At 30.7% G+C, this 17,979-nt stretch overlaps 5 protein-coding genes across 14 annotated transcripts in view; 2 read left to right on the top strand and 3 right to left on the bottom strand.

The window, feature by feature from the left end:
* LOC108737555 (filamin-A) overlaps positions 1–4,724 on the bottom strand; it is a 35,732-nt gene extending 31,008 nt beyond the window's left edge. For 4 of the 5 annotated variants that reach the window (XM_025977859.1, XM_025977869.1, XM_025977866.1 and 1 more), the window contains exons 1-2: positions 4,635–4,724; positions 601–1,038 (exon numbers count right to left, since the gene is read on the bottom strand). In XM_025977859.1, the coding sequence (XP_025833644.1) occupies positions 601–988 (388 nt within the window). In that variant the 5' untranslated portion in view covers positions 989–1,038; positions 4,635–4,724. Of the gene's footprint in view, positions 1–600; positions 1,039–3,347; positions 3,417–4,634 lie in introns of those variants that run through there. The other variant, XM_025977860.1, reaches the window with a different exon arrangement.
* Positions 1–17,979, bottom strand: part of LOC108737595 (nucleolysin TIA-1) — a 744,862-nt gene that overhangs the window by 48,163 nt on the left and 678,720 nt on the right. The window lies entirely within an intron of this gene.
* LOC108737570 (acylcarnitine hydrolase) lies at positions 6,018–11,034 on the bottom strand. 2 transcript variants are annotated; one of them, XM_025977920.1, is made up of 9 exons: positions 10,769–11,034; positions 10,337–10,561; positions 9,417–9,750; positions 8,169–8,362; positions 7,860–8,022; positions 6,932–7,249; positions 6,735–6,873; positions 6,420–6,637; positions 6,018–6,176 (listed from the first exon to the last, which is right to left on the bottom strand). In XM_025977920.1, exons 1-9 carry the CDS (start codon positions 10,871–10,873, stop codon positions 6,043–6,045), a joined length of 1,830 nt encoding a protein of 609 aa, XP_025833705.1. In that variant the 5' UTR covers positions 10,874–11,034; the 3' UTR covers positions 6,018–6,042. The 2 variants fall into 2 exon arrangements, with proteins under 2 accessions (XP_025833705.1, XP_025833710.1); XM_025977925.1 differs by lacking the exon at positions 10,337–10,561.
* On the top strand, positions 11,538–13,238 carry LOC108737568 (mono [ADP-ribose] polymerase PARP16). Its single transcript, XM_018470480.2, has 6 exons — positions 11,538–11,650; positions 11,710–11,976; positions 12,056–12,190; positions 12,247–12,450; positions 12,512–12,674; positions 12,735–13,238. The coding sequence occupies exons 2-6, from the start codon at positions 11,734–11,736 to the stop codon at positions 12,998–13,000; spliced, it is 1,011 nt and encodes a 336-aa protein (XP_018325982.1). The 5' UTR covers positions 11,538–11,650; positions 11,710–11,733; the 3' UTR covers positions 13,001–13,238.
* LOC108737569 (peptidylglycine alpha-hydroxylating monooxygenase) lies at positions 13,679–17,960 on the top strand. The gene is made up of 10 exons (XM_018470481.2): positions 13,679–14,250; positions 14,390–14,447; positions 14,513–14,600; positions 14,659–14,737; positions 14,798–14,930; positions 14,986–15,034; positions 15,093–15,238; positions 15,304–15,446; positions 15,711–15,760; positions 15,825–17,960. Exons 1-10 carry the CDS (start codon positions 14,134–14,136, stop codon positions 15,988–15,990), a joined length of 1,029 nt encoding a protein of 342 aa, XP_018325983.1. The 5' UTR covers positions 13,679–14,133; the 3' UTR covers positions 15,991–17,960.

Here is a 17,979-nt window from a genome sequence, read left to right as displayed (position 1 = left end):
TACTGGGATGAAATCTAGATTAATATTTGGCATTTACATTTAATAAATGAAAATATTTATTTTTCTTGCGCTATTTCTTTTTTATAAATTTAAAATTGCAAATGTAGTAAATAAAGAAGCAATAAATAATTTTATATTAGTATTTTAAGAATACCTAATCTCGGTCACAATTTTTTTTGCATCGTCTGACAGATTATCATTGTGAATTTTTCACCTTGTTTTTTAGTGCCGTTATCAACAAAAACTAGATGTGTACGGTACAATGTGGAACTCCACATTCGTTTGACCTTTACCGCATATATGTGTGTGTGTGTGTGTGTGCATTATACAATTGCACACAGACACGCATGCACTAGCGATTTAGTATTAACGCATACTTTCACTTGATAAGAGTTACGTACCTATTTATTCACACGTTTCGGTACAAGATAAGATCGTAATTCAAGACAAGTATTCGACTGCACCGATCGCGCATCTCTTAATCTTCACAAAACTAATCCTAAGTTTGATAACATGATGAAATCAATTCGATTGTTGTTAAAATAAGTGATAACGGCACCGACTGATAAGCAAAAAGTAAGAAAAAGTTATGTCACTCACCGATGTTGACAATCCGGATGTTTTCGATGTCCTGGAGGAATTTAAGTGCCACTGAGACGTTTTCCAATTTTTGAGAACGAAACGCCGGTCGTTTGTTGTGCTTTGGCAGTTTTTTCCCGGAGAGAACTTCAATGAGGGTGATGAGCCGCAATCCATCGCTTAAGTCCGTTTCAAGATCACCAATGTGCTTTTGGACGGTCTTCAGTTGTTCATTAGCCCATCTTGTAAACGTATTCTGTTGAATCTTCTTCCATGCGGCGTCTTCAGCCAGGTCGCGCTCAGCTTCGACCATCTCGTCCTCTTCATTGGCCTCACCGTAATCATTCTGATTCCGTGTCGCGTTAAGTGACTCTACCACGCCGCCGTGGTATCCCTCCTCGCTGCTCATGTTGTTCGAAACACAAGTTTTATCTTCAAACCGAATTCCAGACTGCAGTTCTGGACAAAAACACGAACGATTACCTCATAAAACAATCGGAACCGAGATAAACTTAACTAACTGAACAAAAATAACGCAGCTTTTCATATTTTCTAAACTATTTTGCATCTTCAAAAATAATAAACAATCGCTTCAACACCGACCCCCGCAAATACTGTTATCAGTAATTTATTGTATAAGCAAATTAAACACTTTTCCTTGTACATACACACACTTTACAATGGTATCAATGTTTCCAAGTTTACCAGGTTTCCTTACCTAAAAGGAAGATTTTGTCTGTCTGTCTCTATGTCACTGCCCTTTTGTTGAGCAACTACTTTGCCTAATACAAATAATAAGTACTTTCAACTTCGGTACAGTTACAGATCTTCCTTACTCACTTGCACTAGCATTTGAAAGAACTTTGTAAAAATTTTCATTAAAAATAGGGTCCCACATGACTAATGATCAAAAACTGAATGTTTCCATAACAGTGGAATATTCTACATTATAATCAACTACACGACAGATGACACTAATTAGATCTTAAAGCAAACTGAAATATTGCCTTAGCTTCTTCGTTCACATAACTGTAACCATTAAACGACTTGCTTACCAATTTTCCTAAGAAATTCAAAAATGTATTTGTTCCGTTTCTATTTGCGAATGGGATTGTTCAATTGCATTGTGAATAATACCCAATTATTTTCCCAAGAAAATATCTGTATGAGACAAGTAGGTACATCCCGTTGTCAATATTTCTTTACAAAAATGCAGCAATATTCAAAAGCACAAATAGGACAACACAAATTTGAAGTACGTTTCCGTATGTTCATTCGTTCGTTTCCTATTTTGATTTTTACTTTTATTTTTCTTCAACAAACAACGAGATAAATAAGAAAACAAAAATTCGATACTCATGAGCGTACCTATTGTAGTTGGTGTTTTTGTAAGTCACACTAACTTGTACACGATATTATGAGAATATTAAGTTTCCTTCAAATACCTTATCGCCTTACATATACTACATATATATATATATATATAAACCTACCCTGCACCTGAATAAATGAAAATAAACCATAAACAATGTGGACTAATACAAATAAAAATTTAAAATAGATATTTTTGAACTTGAAATCAGACATCTATGTGCGCTCTAGAATTTATTTTAAATGATAAGAAACTGGCAAGAACATAAACAATATAATTAAAAGGCTTATTCTGCTATGTGTACCTTTTTCCCTTTGAAATAATCTGACCAAGGTTCGGAAGACACCTCAATAGCGCCCCTTATTGTAAATAATAAAGCTACTGTTTCGCAGATACTAATTACTTTCATCAGGGATAATGTACAAAAAACAAGGGGTATTCAAACACCCGATATTTATTTATGTGGAGCGATTTGATTAAATTATATTTCATTCCTATCGACTTGGTTTAATTAAGTTATTTCCTATTTCCGTGACGATTCGGTTTTAGATAAGAATTACAAGAATTAAACACTTGTTACTGGGATGAAATCTAGATTATCATATTACACCTGAAGTAGCTTTTCAATCTGATATACATCTCAATACTTTCAATTAAAATAGAAGAATTGAATATATTGCATTTTCTCTTATTTTCTTATCTCATTTCGTCAGGCTTGCCATACTATTCGATTGCTAATGTTAGAAAAAAGTTTGCTACTGTTTGTATCAAATCTTCTAACATAACTATTTGTTCTGCAATATCATGTCAGTAAAATAATATTGGCAATAAAAAGATAATTAATCGAGTACAACAAACTATAAATGTAAACAAACAATACCGATAACATTAAAAATAATAAACTTATTGATAATAAATCACTGCATACCAGATCATATCTGACAATGAGCCGTATTCTAAACAAACCTAATCTCAGTGTCCTATGATTAGTTATGTTGTTATGTATCAGATAAAAATTTACTTTTATATTTATTTACCAACATAAATGCATATCATATTCACAAAAATGGAAAAATTGCAGTTTTTGAAAAAACAATGGTTTTAACTTCATGAAAATGCTAAATGGTTAAGAGATCTATAAACTCAAATTTTAAAGGCCAAAAAGCAGAAAATTGATTAAACAAGGCAATTCGTAGTTTATATGTACAATTAACTTAATTCGTCTTATAAAAAAGCACCAAGTAATAGTGTTGGGCATTTTGTTGTAGAGACACATGGAAAATAAGAAATTTCTAGTTTTTTATCGCATCTAACATGATCAAACATGATGTATAACAAACTCTCTATTCTATAATTAATTTGTAAAAACTAAAAAGGAGAATGTTCAATTATTTACCAATGTTCTCCTAATTCAAATTCATTTCTGTTGACGCTGCCACACAATTAATAACACTATTATAGTTATTTAACTTATTTAGATTGTTTTATTGTTAGAGGCACCCCTGCGACATCTCATGGTGATACGTGCAACTGTTCCTCAAAATTTAGTAGTTTTCTATTACGCTTTATTTGAAAATTATTATTGTAATTAATATTGTAAAACAATTTACTACGTTTTATAATACAAACTTGCTTATTATATTAATATACTTAACTTGATTATTATANACCGTAATATATTAATTATATTTATATAAACCTCTGAAATAATAAATTTCTTAACTTTTATACTAAAAAAATAAAAGCGGCAAATTTTGTTTGAATTTTAAAAACTCTCATTATTTTCGTGTCAGTTAAGAGAAATAATGAAGCCAAAACAGAATTACGTTTTGTATTTCATTTTAAAATAAGAAAACAAGAATTATCGCACAAGGAGGACAATGTTTATTGTTTTATGTCAGAAAGGTCATTAATAGTATTAAATTCCTTACCATAAACGTAATTCCCATTTTGTACTGTTAATAAACGAAAAACAATTCATGTTTAGCTTTTAAATAGATACAATATGCAATAATTTCCCAAATATGTTAAAATTACAGTAACTAACCTATAAAATCGCGTTCGAAACTTTTATTTTTATCAAATTATAAAAAACAAAATAGAATCGATGTACTCATACAAGCACATAAATTAAATGGTTTTTAAAATTTACTTACTAACGTTTCTTTTATATTTCTTCTGTTAGCTGCATAAAAAAGTAATGTATAATAACTATCCACCCACACAACTATAAGAAAGTTTGAAATTTATAATGCGTTTAATGTAAAGTTTAAAATGGATACTCGATGAAATACAAACTAAAAAAGACCATAAGTTATGTGTTGCATTCTATGTTTTGTATTTCACATTTAGAAAAGCAACGTTTATATATAAATCACTTTTATTTTTACACACAATTTCATGCGACAAGATAATAATGATTTAGATTTCGAAGGTGAGACAGCCAAAAAAAGAACATAAAACACTACAAACAGTCTATATAAAGACAGATATCATTTCTCAAATGGCGGTAATCTGAGATATTGAAAAACAAGTACAGAAAGTAATACTTTCTTTAAATTCCCATACAAATCGCTAAACAAACGCAGTAAACAACTTGCAATTAATAAATACTAATAAGTCGAATAATGTTTGCAAGTTCGCGAAACATGAGAAATCATCTTATCAACGTGAAATCTCTTACCTTCTTAAAATAAAATTCCTACCAAAATCGTTTTTCACATACACAAAACATTTCACATCGACACTTTCTGAAAATGTTGAAGTCTACGTGGTGTACGATCGTTGAGCCAGCCAAAGATAAGTCTAAACCCTATTAATAGCAGCACGCCACACTTGAATCCATGGGTAAGTTGTTTATAGAATATGAATCTTTGATTCTTAACCCCCACTTTTTTAAATACTCCCTACTTTTTTTAACATTTGTTTATCAAAATAATGTTTTATTTTACTCTTTTAATGTTTATGTAAGTATGTATCTCAAATAATTACTTATTTTTAATTAATGCTATAATTAACATGTAAATACTTATAGTCTAAAAGTTTGATTAAAAAAAAGTTCTGATAGGGGCTCTCGTATGAACAAAAAAAACCCAAAAGAATCTCAAATTTTATTTGTTAATGCATTCATACATACAAGTAAAATAAAAATATCTAGATTATCTACCAGGTTTCTTCAAAACTTTGAATGCTGCATATTATATTTTCTTTTTAATAATAAATTGAATATATATTCAAATTGTAACGACTTATTTTATCGCCAGTAAATATTCTTAGGGTGGTATTTTAAGGAATACTTACTTAATGGCCTGAAGATGATTGGTACGGAATATGAAATACCTGTTGTTAAAATTATAAAAACTAAAGATTACGATTCTCTTTAATTGGTTTGCATAAAATTTGCCACTAGTGAATGACTCGCATTTTATTTTCCAACTTCTGACTAAATTTCGAAATGAGTCACTCGAAATAAAATATTGTATGATACAAAAATTATTCACGATTAGTTAAGAACTTGGCGAGAGTATACGTGAATCAAAAATTCGACATACGAAGGTTGAAAAACATTGGCCGTTTGCCAAAGGCTACGATTGTTTCATTTTAACAAGTGCAATTAAAGTAATATGAGTTTATTTATTGTAATTATCAATGCAGTTGTTATTATAATTTTCTTGTAGGTAAAGAATACCTAACAAAAAAGTCGAAAAGGAAAAAGCAATAATTCCATAAAAGTACGAACAAAAAAGAATGTTATATACAGGGTGGTGTGATACTTCTTGTATCGTAGGCTATTTATTAATTATTCAAAAATATATTTGTAGCACTTTTTTTAATATAAGTACAATACAATGATATATAGAAAAACTGTTACTTCTGAACACCATGTATATGCTTAGCTGATAGGTGGAACTTTGTTGCCCATAAAAGGCTTACGCGACACGGTTTTCCATATCTGAAAGAGGTCTTATTACGTAATTTCTGTCTTATATGGAGGTCATTTTCGATTGTGAATCATTTAAGTTTATCTCTTTTGCACATTTGTTATGTTTGTTGGTTTTTACTTGAAAGACAAGTTTCACAAATTACTTCTTTTATAAGCTCGTTTGAAATTGCCAGTGAAGTTCGTTGGACCTTCTTTTCAACAAAATTACACAAATAAAAAGCATAAGAAGCAACGCTATTACCAATCCTGTTAATGTGTACGTTGCATGTTTGCATTCTGGACCTAGAAATTGTAAAACATTAACTAAAACACCAAATCAGTCTAACAGAACTCATTATAAAGCCAGTCAAATACGGATTAGGTTTTAGCGCACCGAAGTTTCCGTACCGCTAATTTTCACTCTGTAACTAGTTCTAGTTCGACCTTCGAATTTAGACTTTATGGTACAAATTCGGGAAAAATATCGAATTACAAATTAAAAAATTAATATACACACAACTCTTATTAAACATGGATAGTAATTACCTGCTGTTTTTTGAAAATTTTCTGTTTGAGCGTCGTTAATGAGTTCGGTATTTAAGGCTAAACTTTTAAGAACATCGTTCCAAAAATAGTACGATCTCATTCTTTCAAATTCCTTTCTTGTTATCTCGATATCATCTTTGTTACTAAAATACTGTATATGATTTTCATTTGCTTTATAATTTGGCCACACCTTTTTCTGATAATTTGGAGTAGGATTCCTGAAAGAAATAAAATATTCTATACAATTCAATTGTCGTATTTACAGTGGTATTAACATTGAGCATAAATAATTAGGAAAATATATCAAAAGGGTACCCGTAGTTTATAAAATTAATCCATAGGCTTTTAATTCTTTCGCTGATACTGTTTTCCCAGTAGGTAAATCTTCTTCTACCAGCTTGGTTTAACAAAAGTGGGCCAAATAATAAAATTAAATCTGACGATGTGATGTAGTCTAAAACGTCAAAAATAATCACCTTTAGTACCTAATTGGACTCAAAACTGTTCTTTACCTGAAGAATTAAATTTGAGACCTATATCATCAACGTAATACACATAAATTGGTGACCTATGTGATGACAAAAAATGATTTGTTTGAAGAAAGACAGGTATTTCAGTTTTTGCTTCAAAATACAATTGTATTAAGAGGTTTTCCAAAATATCAGTACGGCCATTGCTAGAGGTAACGTACCTCCACTTCAGAAGATCAGAAATTAGATTTTCGTTTTTTCCTTTGAAATTGTATTTTTTCATAATTTCGGGAATAATTATTTCTTCAACAAAGTTTTTAAATTCTTTATATCCCCCATTAATAATGTTACTCCAACGTCCTTAAATGATCAGTTGAATAAACATTAATATTTATTATTACTGAAGGGCATCATTACATTTTTTTCTGAGCCACATTGTAACACAACAGAAAAAAATATAAAATAAAAACATCCATATACGAAAAAGCGCTCGTGAAAATGAAAATTAACAATTACCCATAAAGGATGACTATTATGTTAGAGAGTACGTAGAATTTAGTGGTGTCAAAAGATTTTTCGTGCCGTTTCAAATTAACTTTGTGTGGTGTTGTAGTAACAGGCTAAAGTAGTGAAAAAGTCCATACACGAAAAAGCGCTCGTAAAATTACTTCGAACTGGTAGTTACTAAATTAGCTAAAAGAGGTGATTATTATGTTAAAAAGTACGTAGAATTTAGTGATGTCAATAGATTTTTGGTGCCGTATCAAATTAAGTTTTTACGGTGTTGTAACTCGCTAATGTAATGAAAAAATCTATACACTAAAAAGCGCTCGTGAAGTTACTTCGAAATGGTAGTTAATAAATTAACCAAAATGGGTGATTATTATGTTAAAAAGTCCGTAGAAGTTAGCGGTGTCAAGAGATTTTTGTTGCGTGCGCGTAATGGTACCCTTTAATGTTATTCACTTACCAAAAATTGGATCTGATACAGGTGTTCCTAGCCCAGTTAAAATAGGGACTTGCATAGAAACTCCCGATTTTAATGCATTTTCAAAATTAAATGGTAAATACTGATCATTAAGAAATAAAAAATCATCAACCACAGGAGAAAAACGGTCGGTATAATTGCTTGACTAAAAGCAAAGTTCAGTATTTTCCTTAAATATTTATTGAGTTGTCATTTTTTAATTATTTAATTGTCGGACTCAAAACTAAAAGTGCATTATGTACACCTTCACTTCCGGTAACCCGTTATTTTTCTTTATTTTTTTAAACTTACATCTACATATTCTTCATATGCTTTGAGAATCTCAGCGGTAGACTTAGAACGTAAACATCTCAACGTGCTTTTCGCGTAATTACTGAAGCACCCCAATATGCCAGCTACAGTCTGAGATGCTTTCACAACGTTGTTTTTCGTATGCCATGGTGATAAAATGCTACCCGACGACAGTATTACTTTTTGAAACAAGTCTAAATGGCATAGATAATAGTAATTAAAGGAAAAAGTAAAAAAATGAAAGTTTTAACTATAAAATATAGGGTTGTTCGGAAAGTCATTTCGTTTTTTTTTTGTGGAAATGAAAGACAGTTTTCGTATAATAAACAAATACTTTATTAAATTATATATTGACCGTTCTGGTCCAACACCTTTTGCCATCTTTCTGGTAGTAGCATAATTCCACGCTCATAAAATTTTTGGTCTTTGCTGGCAAAAAACTGATCGAGGAGGTTTTTGACCTCCTCATTTGAGGTGAAGGTTTTACCGTCTAAAAAATTTTGGAGTGACCGGAACAAATAATAATCCGATGGTGCCAGGTCTGGAGAATATGGTGGGTGTAGCATTGTATCCCATTCAAGCTGTAAAAGCTTTTGGCGAGTGACCAAACTTGTGTGAGGTCTCGCGTTGTCTTGGTGAAACACTACACCTTTCCTGTTGATTAGTTCTGACCTTTTCTGTTGAAGTGCATCATTCAGTTTGTCCAGCTGATGACAGTAGACTTCCGAATTAATCGTTGTGTTATCCGGTAAAAGCTCAAAAAAAACGATTCCTTTAAAATCCCACCAAACAGACAGCATCACCTTTTTTTGGTGAATATCGGCTTTGGAAATGGTTTGAGCCGGTTCATCTTTTTTGCTCCATGACCTCTTGCGTTTGACGTTGTTGTATACAACCCATTTTTCGTCCCCAGTGATGATGCGCTTCAAAAACGGATCATTTTCGTGACGTTTGAGAAGCGAATCGCAGACGTCAATGCGGCGACACAGATTTCTCTCTGTGAGAACATGGGGAACCCATACATCGAGCTTCGAGGATAATCCCAGGCCTTTCAAGTGGTCATAAACTGTTGAATTTGATAAATTTAACCTCAATTCGATCTCACGTGTTGTTATTCGCCGGTTCACATCAACTAATGCCTTTATCGCGTCTTTATCAGTTTCAACCGGCCTTCCCGAACGTGGTGCATTAAATCCTCTGTCGGGAAAAAACGAAATGACTTTCCGAACAACCCGATATCATGACTACCTGCGGTTCTAATTGAGATCATGTGTAAAGTTGCGCTAGCTGCTCCAGCTGAATAGCCGAAAAGGGTAACTTTTTCACTATCACCCCCGAATTTTCGAATATTCTCTTTCACCCATATGAGCGATAAATATTGGTCTAATAAGCCCATATTGCCCCTGGCTTCCTTATTCTCAAAACAAAGGAAACCGAATATATTAAGTCTGTAGTTAGCATTAACTACTACAACACCTTCTACTGCAAGGTCTTGTCCCGATATCGGAAATCTGTTACCCTGGGCGAATTCGGATCCCTCGAAAAATACTACTACCGACAAAGGTGAATCCTCTGATACACCCTGCAAGTTTAATGTTTATGAATTTGTGTCATACATACGTATTTTAAGTTCTCATTCGATTCACTGGGAATCAAAGGATATTAGCACGTATGTTGCATGTAAACTAGTTAATTGCTATTTTCGAGGGGTGTGAGAACATAGGTACAATCTAATATTGTATAGAACAATAAGACAAAGCATGTGTTCTGATATTACTACACTGTATGTCTATCTGCGATATGTAAACATTATGTTCGTGGTTCTGATATGAAATACGCGGTGACAATAATATTTGTAATTAATTTCGTAGTTGTTCCATCATTGTAAATAACAATTACACTGTTTCCCAATTCAACAATTTCATATTTAATCTTCCTAATCAAAATTGTTTTCACATAATAGTTTAATGTTTATCATCCCAGCTAGACAACCAAATGAGTAGAAATCCCTTTTTAATTTGTTATGTATGAAGAAAAAACAGAAACGTTGAGGCATTTTTTCGAACAGCCTATATAAGTATTTATGATCATTAAAAATTGGACCATTTCATTGTGCCCTTTTTGAGTGGATCACACTGTATATTTTACAATAATAAAAAATTATTTACTTCCGGTGTCCATATGTTAAGAAATAAACAATTTTCGTTTTCGTTTACATCATTTCGAATTGGCAATTGAGGACAGGAAGATCCGTATGCTGAGGCTTGATATGTCCCATTCCATCCGCCATGAATTTGTGGAGGCGAGAAACGTAATTGGCCCACAGGAGGAGCAGCGAAAGGTATACCTAAATATGCATTAATCACCTTGCCTGATTCAGCATATACTTTTACCTAAAATGCCCAAAAGTGCCTACATTCTAATCATAAACATTTCCAAAAATTATTTATTAAACGATAACTTAAACACTCGAACAAAACGTTTTACTGAACATCCCCGGGCAGTGGCACTCAGGGGCGGAAGAATTATTCCCATATTAGTACTTTTTGCCACAGGAATGAGATGGAAAAATAGAGTAGAGTTACAACAGTACAACTTACCCCAGCAACCACTCCTTGTTTTATTCTCACCGTGGGTCTCTTTGCTTGTGTTTCAATAGTATAAACACACTTTACAAAAAATATTAAAAAAAATACGTAAAACATATTTACAGATGCCGAAACTTGTACTCAGTTTTTCAATACGATAGTGAACATTGTATTATTGTTTTTTAACTCCGCAATAGTAAAAACTTCCGAACAACAGACCTGTGTTTAGTCAAACTAATTATCGTTGTTTTTACTTCCTCTCAAGCCTTATTGTTTTGCATCCGGTTTGAAAAACAAAATTTTTATGCTGTTATGCATTACAGTTAAAACAGATATAATTTACCTATGTATTTTTACTTTTGGTAAGTAAAATACATACATGCAGTTTCAAAAAATAGTAATAATGTTAAGTATTAATTCCGTCTAATTGATTTTTTATATTACAGCTTCTTGTAAAACTTGAAAGTCTTATTTCAAACAATTTATTTCAATTTCATTAAATATTGTTAAAGATCTAACTAATTTTTGTATATGATACTTAATTAGTTAAATACAATCAAATTTTATCTTCATTTAAAGAAAAAGGTTTTTGTAAATAACGTCGTCAGTATTGAACAAATAAAAGTTTTCGGTAGAAGAAACAATTTAAATCGCACCTATAAATTGCTATTCTTGGAGAATATAAAAACAGCATTATGGTATTTTTTAGACATACACCCTGTATATTACAATCATAATAATTTTAAAATTTGACCAGGCTGCGTCATCTACTAGCACATAACGAAAGTAAAATTATGGCAATTTCACGTGATACAGATAATACAGGGCATGATAAACATCTGTCAGACTATGTTTTTCTTCAAAGTTCAACATAAATAAATATTCGAAATTAAGGTCTGGTGGCGGAAACATTTCCATTTTTCAACAATTTAATTTACTTTCCTTCTTTTCAGAAACTAGAAATATGCAAGTATACAATGGTTGGTGACGTAAATGAAATTCGAAGTAATTCTTCCAATGAATTAGCAGATGTGTTTTTTGAAAAAACGAGGAAAGAAAATATTTCTCGCATTCAGAAAATCCTTAAAATTAATTTACATGGCTGTGATCTCCTTTTCTGTTTGTTTTATTCATCATTAAATTCATTTAGAGTAGAACAGTGCCTTAAACCTTTGCCGCCTGGTTTTCAAAGTAATGATACTGATTCCATTGACAAATTAGTAAGAATCAGAATAAATACATTAAAAATAAATTCCTGAAAGACTAAACGTGTATTTAAAATTATAAATTTAATTGTAGAGGCAAATATGTTCTTCGCTGCCAGGTCTGAGAAGTTTGATGTTGGATCCTAGTCATTTATCTGCAGAAGCCCTTGCCATATTAAACTACCTCCTGTTTTGCAAAAATCAACCACTTTTAAGACGAATAGACTTAGTAAATGGATTATTATATGTACAATACTCAGAAGTTTTACATTTCACTATTTTTAGGATAATTTCCAATTTCCTGATGAAACTGATATAACTTTATTGCCCAACCATGTATTCGAAGTTATTTATCCACAACATATGACAGATTCATGGAATCGTCGTAAGAAAAATCATAATGTTATTATGGCATTCCATGGTAGTCAACTTGAAAACTTTTATTCTATCATCAGGTTCGGTTTACAACACCATTTTGGGAATGGGAAAGTAAGAGAATCAGTATGTAAAAATGAAACTTCTAGATTTAAATGTTATTCATTTATGTTAGATACAGTTATTTGGACAAGGTACTTATCTATCAACTGAGTTAAGTGTTAGCATGATTTTTGCACCATTTTCAAGGAATTGGCCTAAAAGTGTTTTGGGTGCCAAATTAAGCATTATTGCTGTTTGTGAAGTTTTAGATATTAAACATAAAGTCAAAAAAAAAGGTAGTATCTCATAATTATCATATTATTTCTTTAATTTCAACCTCAATGTATTCTTTTTAGCATCTAGCAATTACAGAGGTATTGGAGGAGAAATTCCTGATAAATATGTTGTTGTTACAGACAATGAAGTTATGAAAATAAAATATTTATTAGTTTACAGTAAACGTGAGGCTAATTTTCGGTCCTGGTCATACCGAAATGTTTTTGCAGTTTTACTTCTTCTGTATTTCGTTTTTTTGTGCATTATAGGTTCCCAAAACAGTTTGTCAATAACATTTACAAGATTGTGGAATAAGTACATAAAAAAGCATTTTCTGCAGTATTAGTACAATCAAATGTACCTTAGATAGTTAATTGTAACACCAACTAAAGTTTTTCTGACCTTATTCCACAACATTATTTGTATGATTGGTTAAAATGTAATATGTAATTTCTTTTTTGTGTTGATGTTAACATTAAGTTTTCTGCAGGATACTATCAGTACAAAAAAATGTGAATAGTTACTACTACTAAACAAGCAATTTTTATAGTAACTGTGATCAACTACAGAAAATTTTGTATTTATATACATTTGTTAATAAAAGTGTTAGTAATTTATGTTTATTTATTAAATACACAAAAATAAAGTTTCTCGTAACCCATACCCATTGTTAATTGGGTTGCATAACTTTAAGGTTCCTAAACGCGAAAAGTTTTTATAAATGAAAATACGGTGTATTTACAATTTGTTAATTATATATTCTTGTTTATGTTGTTTTTATGGACAAATATTCTCTTAAACCGTCGACTTAAATTTGATTATGATTAATCTTACCTACAACATATTGTTTTTGAACTTGAAATGTTTTTCCCCTATCCCAATAATTGGAATAAACGATAAGATAAAAATTTTTGGACTTAATTAATAATATAGGAATTTCCAATGTTTGTGATCATATGTATCGATCTGTTTGCTATCCATGTAATTTTTTTTGTTTGAATTCCCTTGTGATTTTAATTCAAACCACATAATGAAACTAGTATATAACTGACAGATGGTGTTATTTGCTCAGATAATTGCAAAATTAAATTACTTTGCACATTTACGTCATAAGTACAACAGGTGGAGAGAGGAAAAGAGGGAAATGTGTAGGCACACGTAGAATAGGATGTGTAGGTTGAATACAATTGGATGCTAGACAATCGAGAAAAATTGGAAACTGGAAGAAGCGGTTTGCTTGTGTTGACGTATTTACATACTAATTGACATTCGGTTGATTTTGATTGAGTTTTTGTCACAATCAACAGAACAGTGCTTATACTTATTTTATGATGCGATCCAGTCTGTAGACGTGTGGTGTGTTATCATTGTGATTATTGTATTGCTTGACAATTGAGTAACTTTTGGTTAACCAAAAAGAAATTGCTTGCGCACGAATACGGTTGAATATTTATTTCAAAATCGATTGTTTACTTGATAATGGGTAACCATATGTTTTATTTAAGAAGCTCAGTTATTTTTATTTGTTTGCAATTAGTGCTGTCTCTTCATGTAAAAAAGTTTCCTCTATTGATGCCAAAGGTTCATCCAGACAGGGTATGTTCTTTCTCCTTTTTGATGTATTTTATATTAAGTAGGTAATACATAAGATTTCGAACTAATAAGACTAATTCAAAGTTTATACATTTATGAAAACAATTGCCCTTATAGTTGTTAATTAACATGTTTATCTTAGGAGGAACTGTATTTATGCACCCCTGTCAGAGTAGCCCTTGACAAAACTTTCTATATTGGTAAGTTAATATTTACTATTATAAATTCAATATTCATAAATTACTATTTACTTATTATACTTTAGTTGGTTTTGAACCAAATGCCACAATGCAAACTGCCCATCATATGTTATTATATGGTTGTGCAAAACCTGGTACTGATGACATTTATTGGTAAGTTTTGAAATATTTTTTAAAAAACATGTTTTTAAGTTGTACTTTCTTTCTAAAGGGACTGTGGTGAAATGGCCATGTCAAGTCCAAATAATAGTACTTTACAGAAAGCAAGTCCATGTAAGGAAGGTTCCCATGTAAGTTTGTGTAAATAAACAAAATTAATTTCAATTTTAAAACTATCAAATCTTTCAAAGGTTATTTATGCCTGGGCTAGAGATGCTAAACGTCTTCAGTTGCCTGAAGATGTTGGATTTGAAGTTGGTCCTGGCACTCAGATTCAGTATTTAGTATTACAAGTACATTATGCACATATTGATAAATTCAAAGGTAATATTAATATGTTCAGCAATATTAAACAATAATTTTATACATTTGATTTCAGATGGAAGCACAGATGACTCAGGTGTATTTTTATTATATACGGAAGAAAGGTAATAAAACATTTGTGCAATTTTATTATGCTTTAATGTCTTATTGAATCAATTATAGGCAGAACAAATTAGCTGGAGTTATTTTGCTGGGAACAGGAGGTGCCATTCCTCCTAATTCAATTACACACATGGAGACAGATTGTAAAATTAATGAAGATAAAATTATTTATCCATTTGCATATCGAACACATACCCATAGTTTAGGTAACACATGAGACCTTTAATTAATATAAAATTGTAAAACTGTAATATTTGTCTATAATATGTAGGTAGAGTTGTCTCTGGATACAAAGTTCGACGAGATAGATATGGACTTGACCATTGGACACTGCTAGGGAAAAGGAATCCACTAACACCACAAACATTTTATCCTGTGTTTAACCGAGATCCTGTATTGCCAGGTGATGTTTTGGTAAGTGAACAAAGATACTTTTTTACTATGCAGATATTAACTGCTTAATAAAAGAAATATAACTGTTTTACTGACAAGAAAGCTGGTAATTTCAGGTAGTCTCCTTTAATAAGAATATTACTGTAAATAATAAGTTTTTGAAAAAGAGTTAGTTGCTTTTCATTAAACTAATTTAAAAGTTAATAATAATAAAAAAGAGAAAACGTCTGAACAGTTGTTTGTAATGTTTATTCTATTCTACAAAAAATGTATAAAATCTTTTAGGCAGCAAGATGTACTATGGAGAACAAGAAGAATACATACACACATGTAGGGTATGTTATCAAGAAATTGGTAAACAAATTAAGCAGTCTTTTTAATTTTTAACACTAATTACAGGCTTACTAATAACGATGAAATGTGCAATTTCTATCTCATGTATTACGTAAAAGAAGGCACCCCGTTAGAGAAGCAATATTGTTTTACAAGTGGGCCCCCATATTTCTATTGGAACATGGAAGACCAATTGAATAATATACCAGATGTTGATGCTTCGATGTTGTAATTTCTATCCTAAATGTGATCTATACATTCCTCTCTCAACATGCAAGGCTACTGAATTTTCTTGAGATTGTAATATTATTTTTCTATGATATATTTTAGTTGGTAAGTTTTACAGAACAAAACTATATTCATAACGCTTTCCTCGCACAAAGACATCAACATTTTTATTTACTAACATTAAAGTCAACAGTCGGTTATTTAAAATGTTGAAATGAATATTAATGCCAACAGCCATGTCATGTTGTGTATAAACAGTAATTAGTTAATTTTTTTTGTTGTTTGTTTTGTTATTTATTATTTTAAAATAAGTATCTCGTTATTTCAGTAAATTGACCTAATTTTAGCATTTGTACTTAATTTTTTTATACTATTTACACGGTAAATGAAAATGATGTCAATTCAGCGCTTTAAATAACGTATCTTAAACTGAAATCATATTTAAAGGAATCTCTGTCGAATTACCCCATGACGTTTAAAAGGTAGTAAACTAGTAAACCTTCATTCTTTTTGAAGATACAATTGTTCACCTTGTACTACCACTTCTTCATCAACGTATCTTGCTATAAAGAAAAATTAAGTTAACAAATTATGAAGAATATACATATATATTTATAAAGTAATATTATTATCGAAAATGTAATCTTATAATTCCTGGGCAGCTTTAATTTACAAGTCGTTTGCCATTGTTCTGATGTCTTAAATGGGGACATTTGAAATATTACAAATGAATCTGATGTGATAAAGTAACGAAGATAGTTTGTTTTCTGGTACTAATATTTAATGTTCCATATTATGTGCTGTGATTTTTTAAACATATTATATTCGTGTTAATGATTGAACATTATTATTTTACATACAAAAGAATATGTATATGTATACACGATATAAACTGAATGTTGCATAAGCCACTCAGAAAATGAATGATTAAAAATATTTTGCACGTAACTGTTATGTACTTAAGTAATCTAAAGAGCCAATTTCCCGAAAGCTACAACATGCTTAACTATTTGAAACTAGCAATCTACATCGTCCTCTACCCCTATTTTCTCCCGTTTCTGCTTCTAGCATGTCTCTAATTATCCCTTTATTGTTTTATTGTGTTTCTTTTTTTTTCCATTACTTCTTCATTTGCTGTCCACGATATTTTCATTATCCACCACATTTCAATTGCTTCCATATCTATTATTTCCCACCCCACCCATCGGTTACGGTTCGCACAAAAAAAAATCAGAGATTTAAATTAAGTATAATATTTTCTTCATAAATGTAAATGCATCCCTGTCCGCTTCTGCATTGTTTATTCGGGATTCTCTTATTTACAATTCCAACCTTTAAGTACTAAAGTTAAAAATTTTGTTAGTATAAGGTGCTAAATAGGTAAATTAGATCATATATTAATGAGGTACAAATGTAAAGAAATGTGAAATGAAAATAAGCAAAACGACTAGTTGTTAAAGTTTGCCAAATATTTTATTACGGATTTTAAAAATAATAGCAAAAGTTCAAAATTATTTAAATATAGTTAGTGTTAATTTAGTACTTATTTATGTTGAAAATAACAAATTTTTTCCTCCCAAAAATAAATATTTCATCTTCAGTAAGACAAAAGCTATGTTTCATTATCTAGATGGTGTAGTAAAAAATTGTTCTTAGAAATGAGGAAGAAATTGTTTTAGGGTCCAAATGTTGCCATTTTTTGAGTAAAAAATTTGCAATTTTCTGCTTAATTAAAATGAACGTATTCTTATTGCAAAAATTAATTTTGCTTTAAATGCTTCCGTTCTATTGCTTTGTAAGTCTGTGATGAAAATATGTTGCGCTTGTTTTTTTATTTTGTTATAAACTTTTACTTCGGTCAATTTTACAAATATGTATTTCCGTAACCATATCATTGTACATGTATAAATATTTTGTACGTCAATTTAAAACAGAATAAAATATTTTAACAATTAATTTTATTAAAGACTATGTCCAGTATTAAATTTATATA

The sequence above is a fragment of the Agrilus planipennis genome, unplaced genomic scaffold (assembly GCF_000699045.2).
Source record: "Agrilus planipennis isolate EAB-ADULT unplaced genomic scaffold, Apla_2.0 scaffold15, whole genome shotgun sequence".
Lineage (NCBI taxonomy): Eukaryota > Metazoa > Arthropoda > Insecta > Coleoptera > Buprestidae > Agrilus > Agrilus planipennis.
This window is presented reverse-complemented; position numbering and strand designations above follow the sequence as displayed.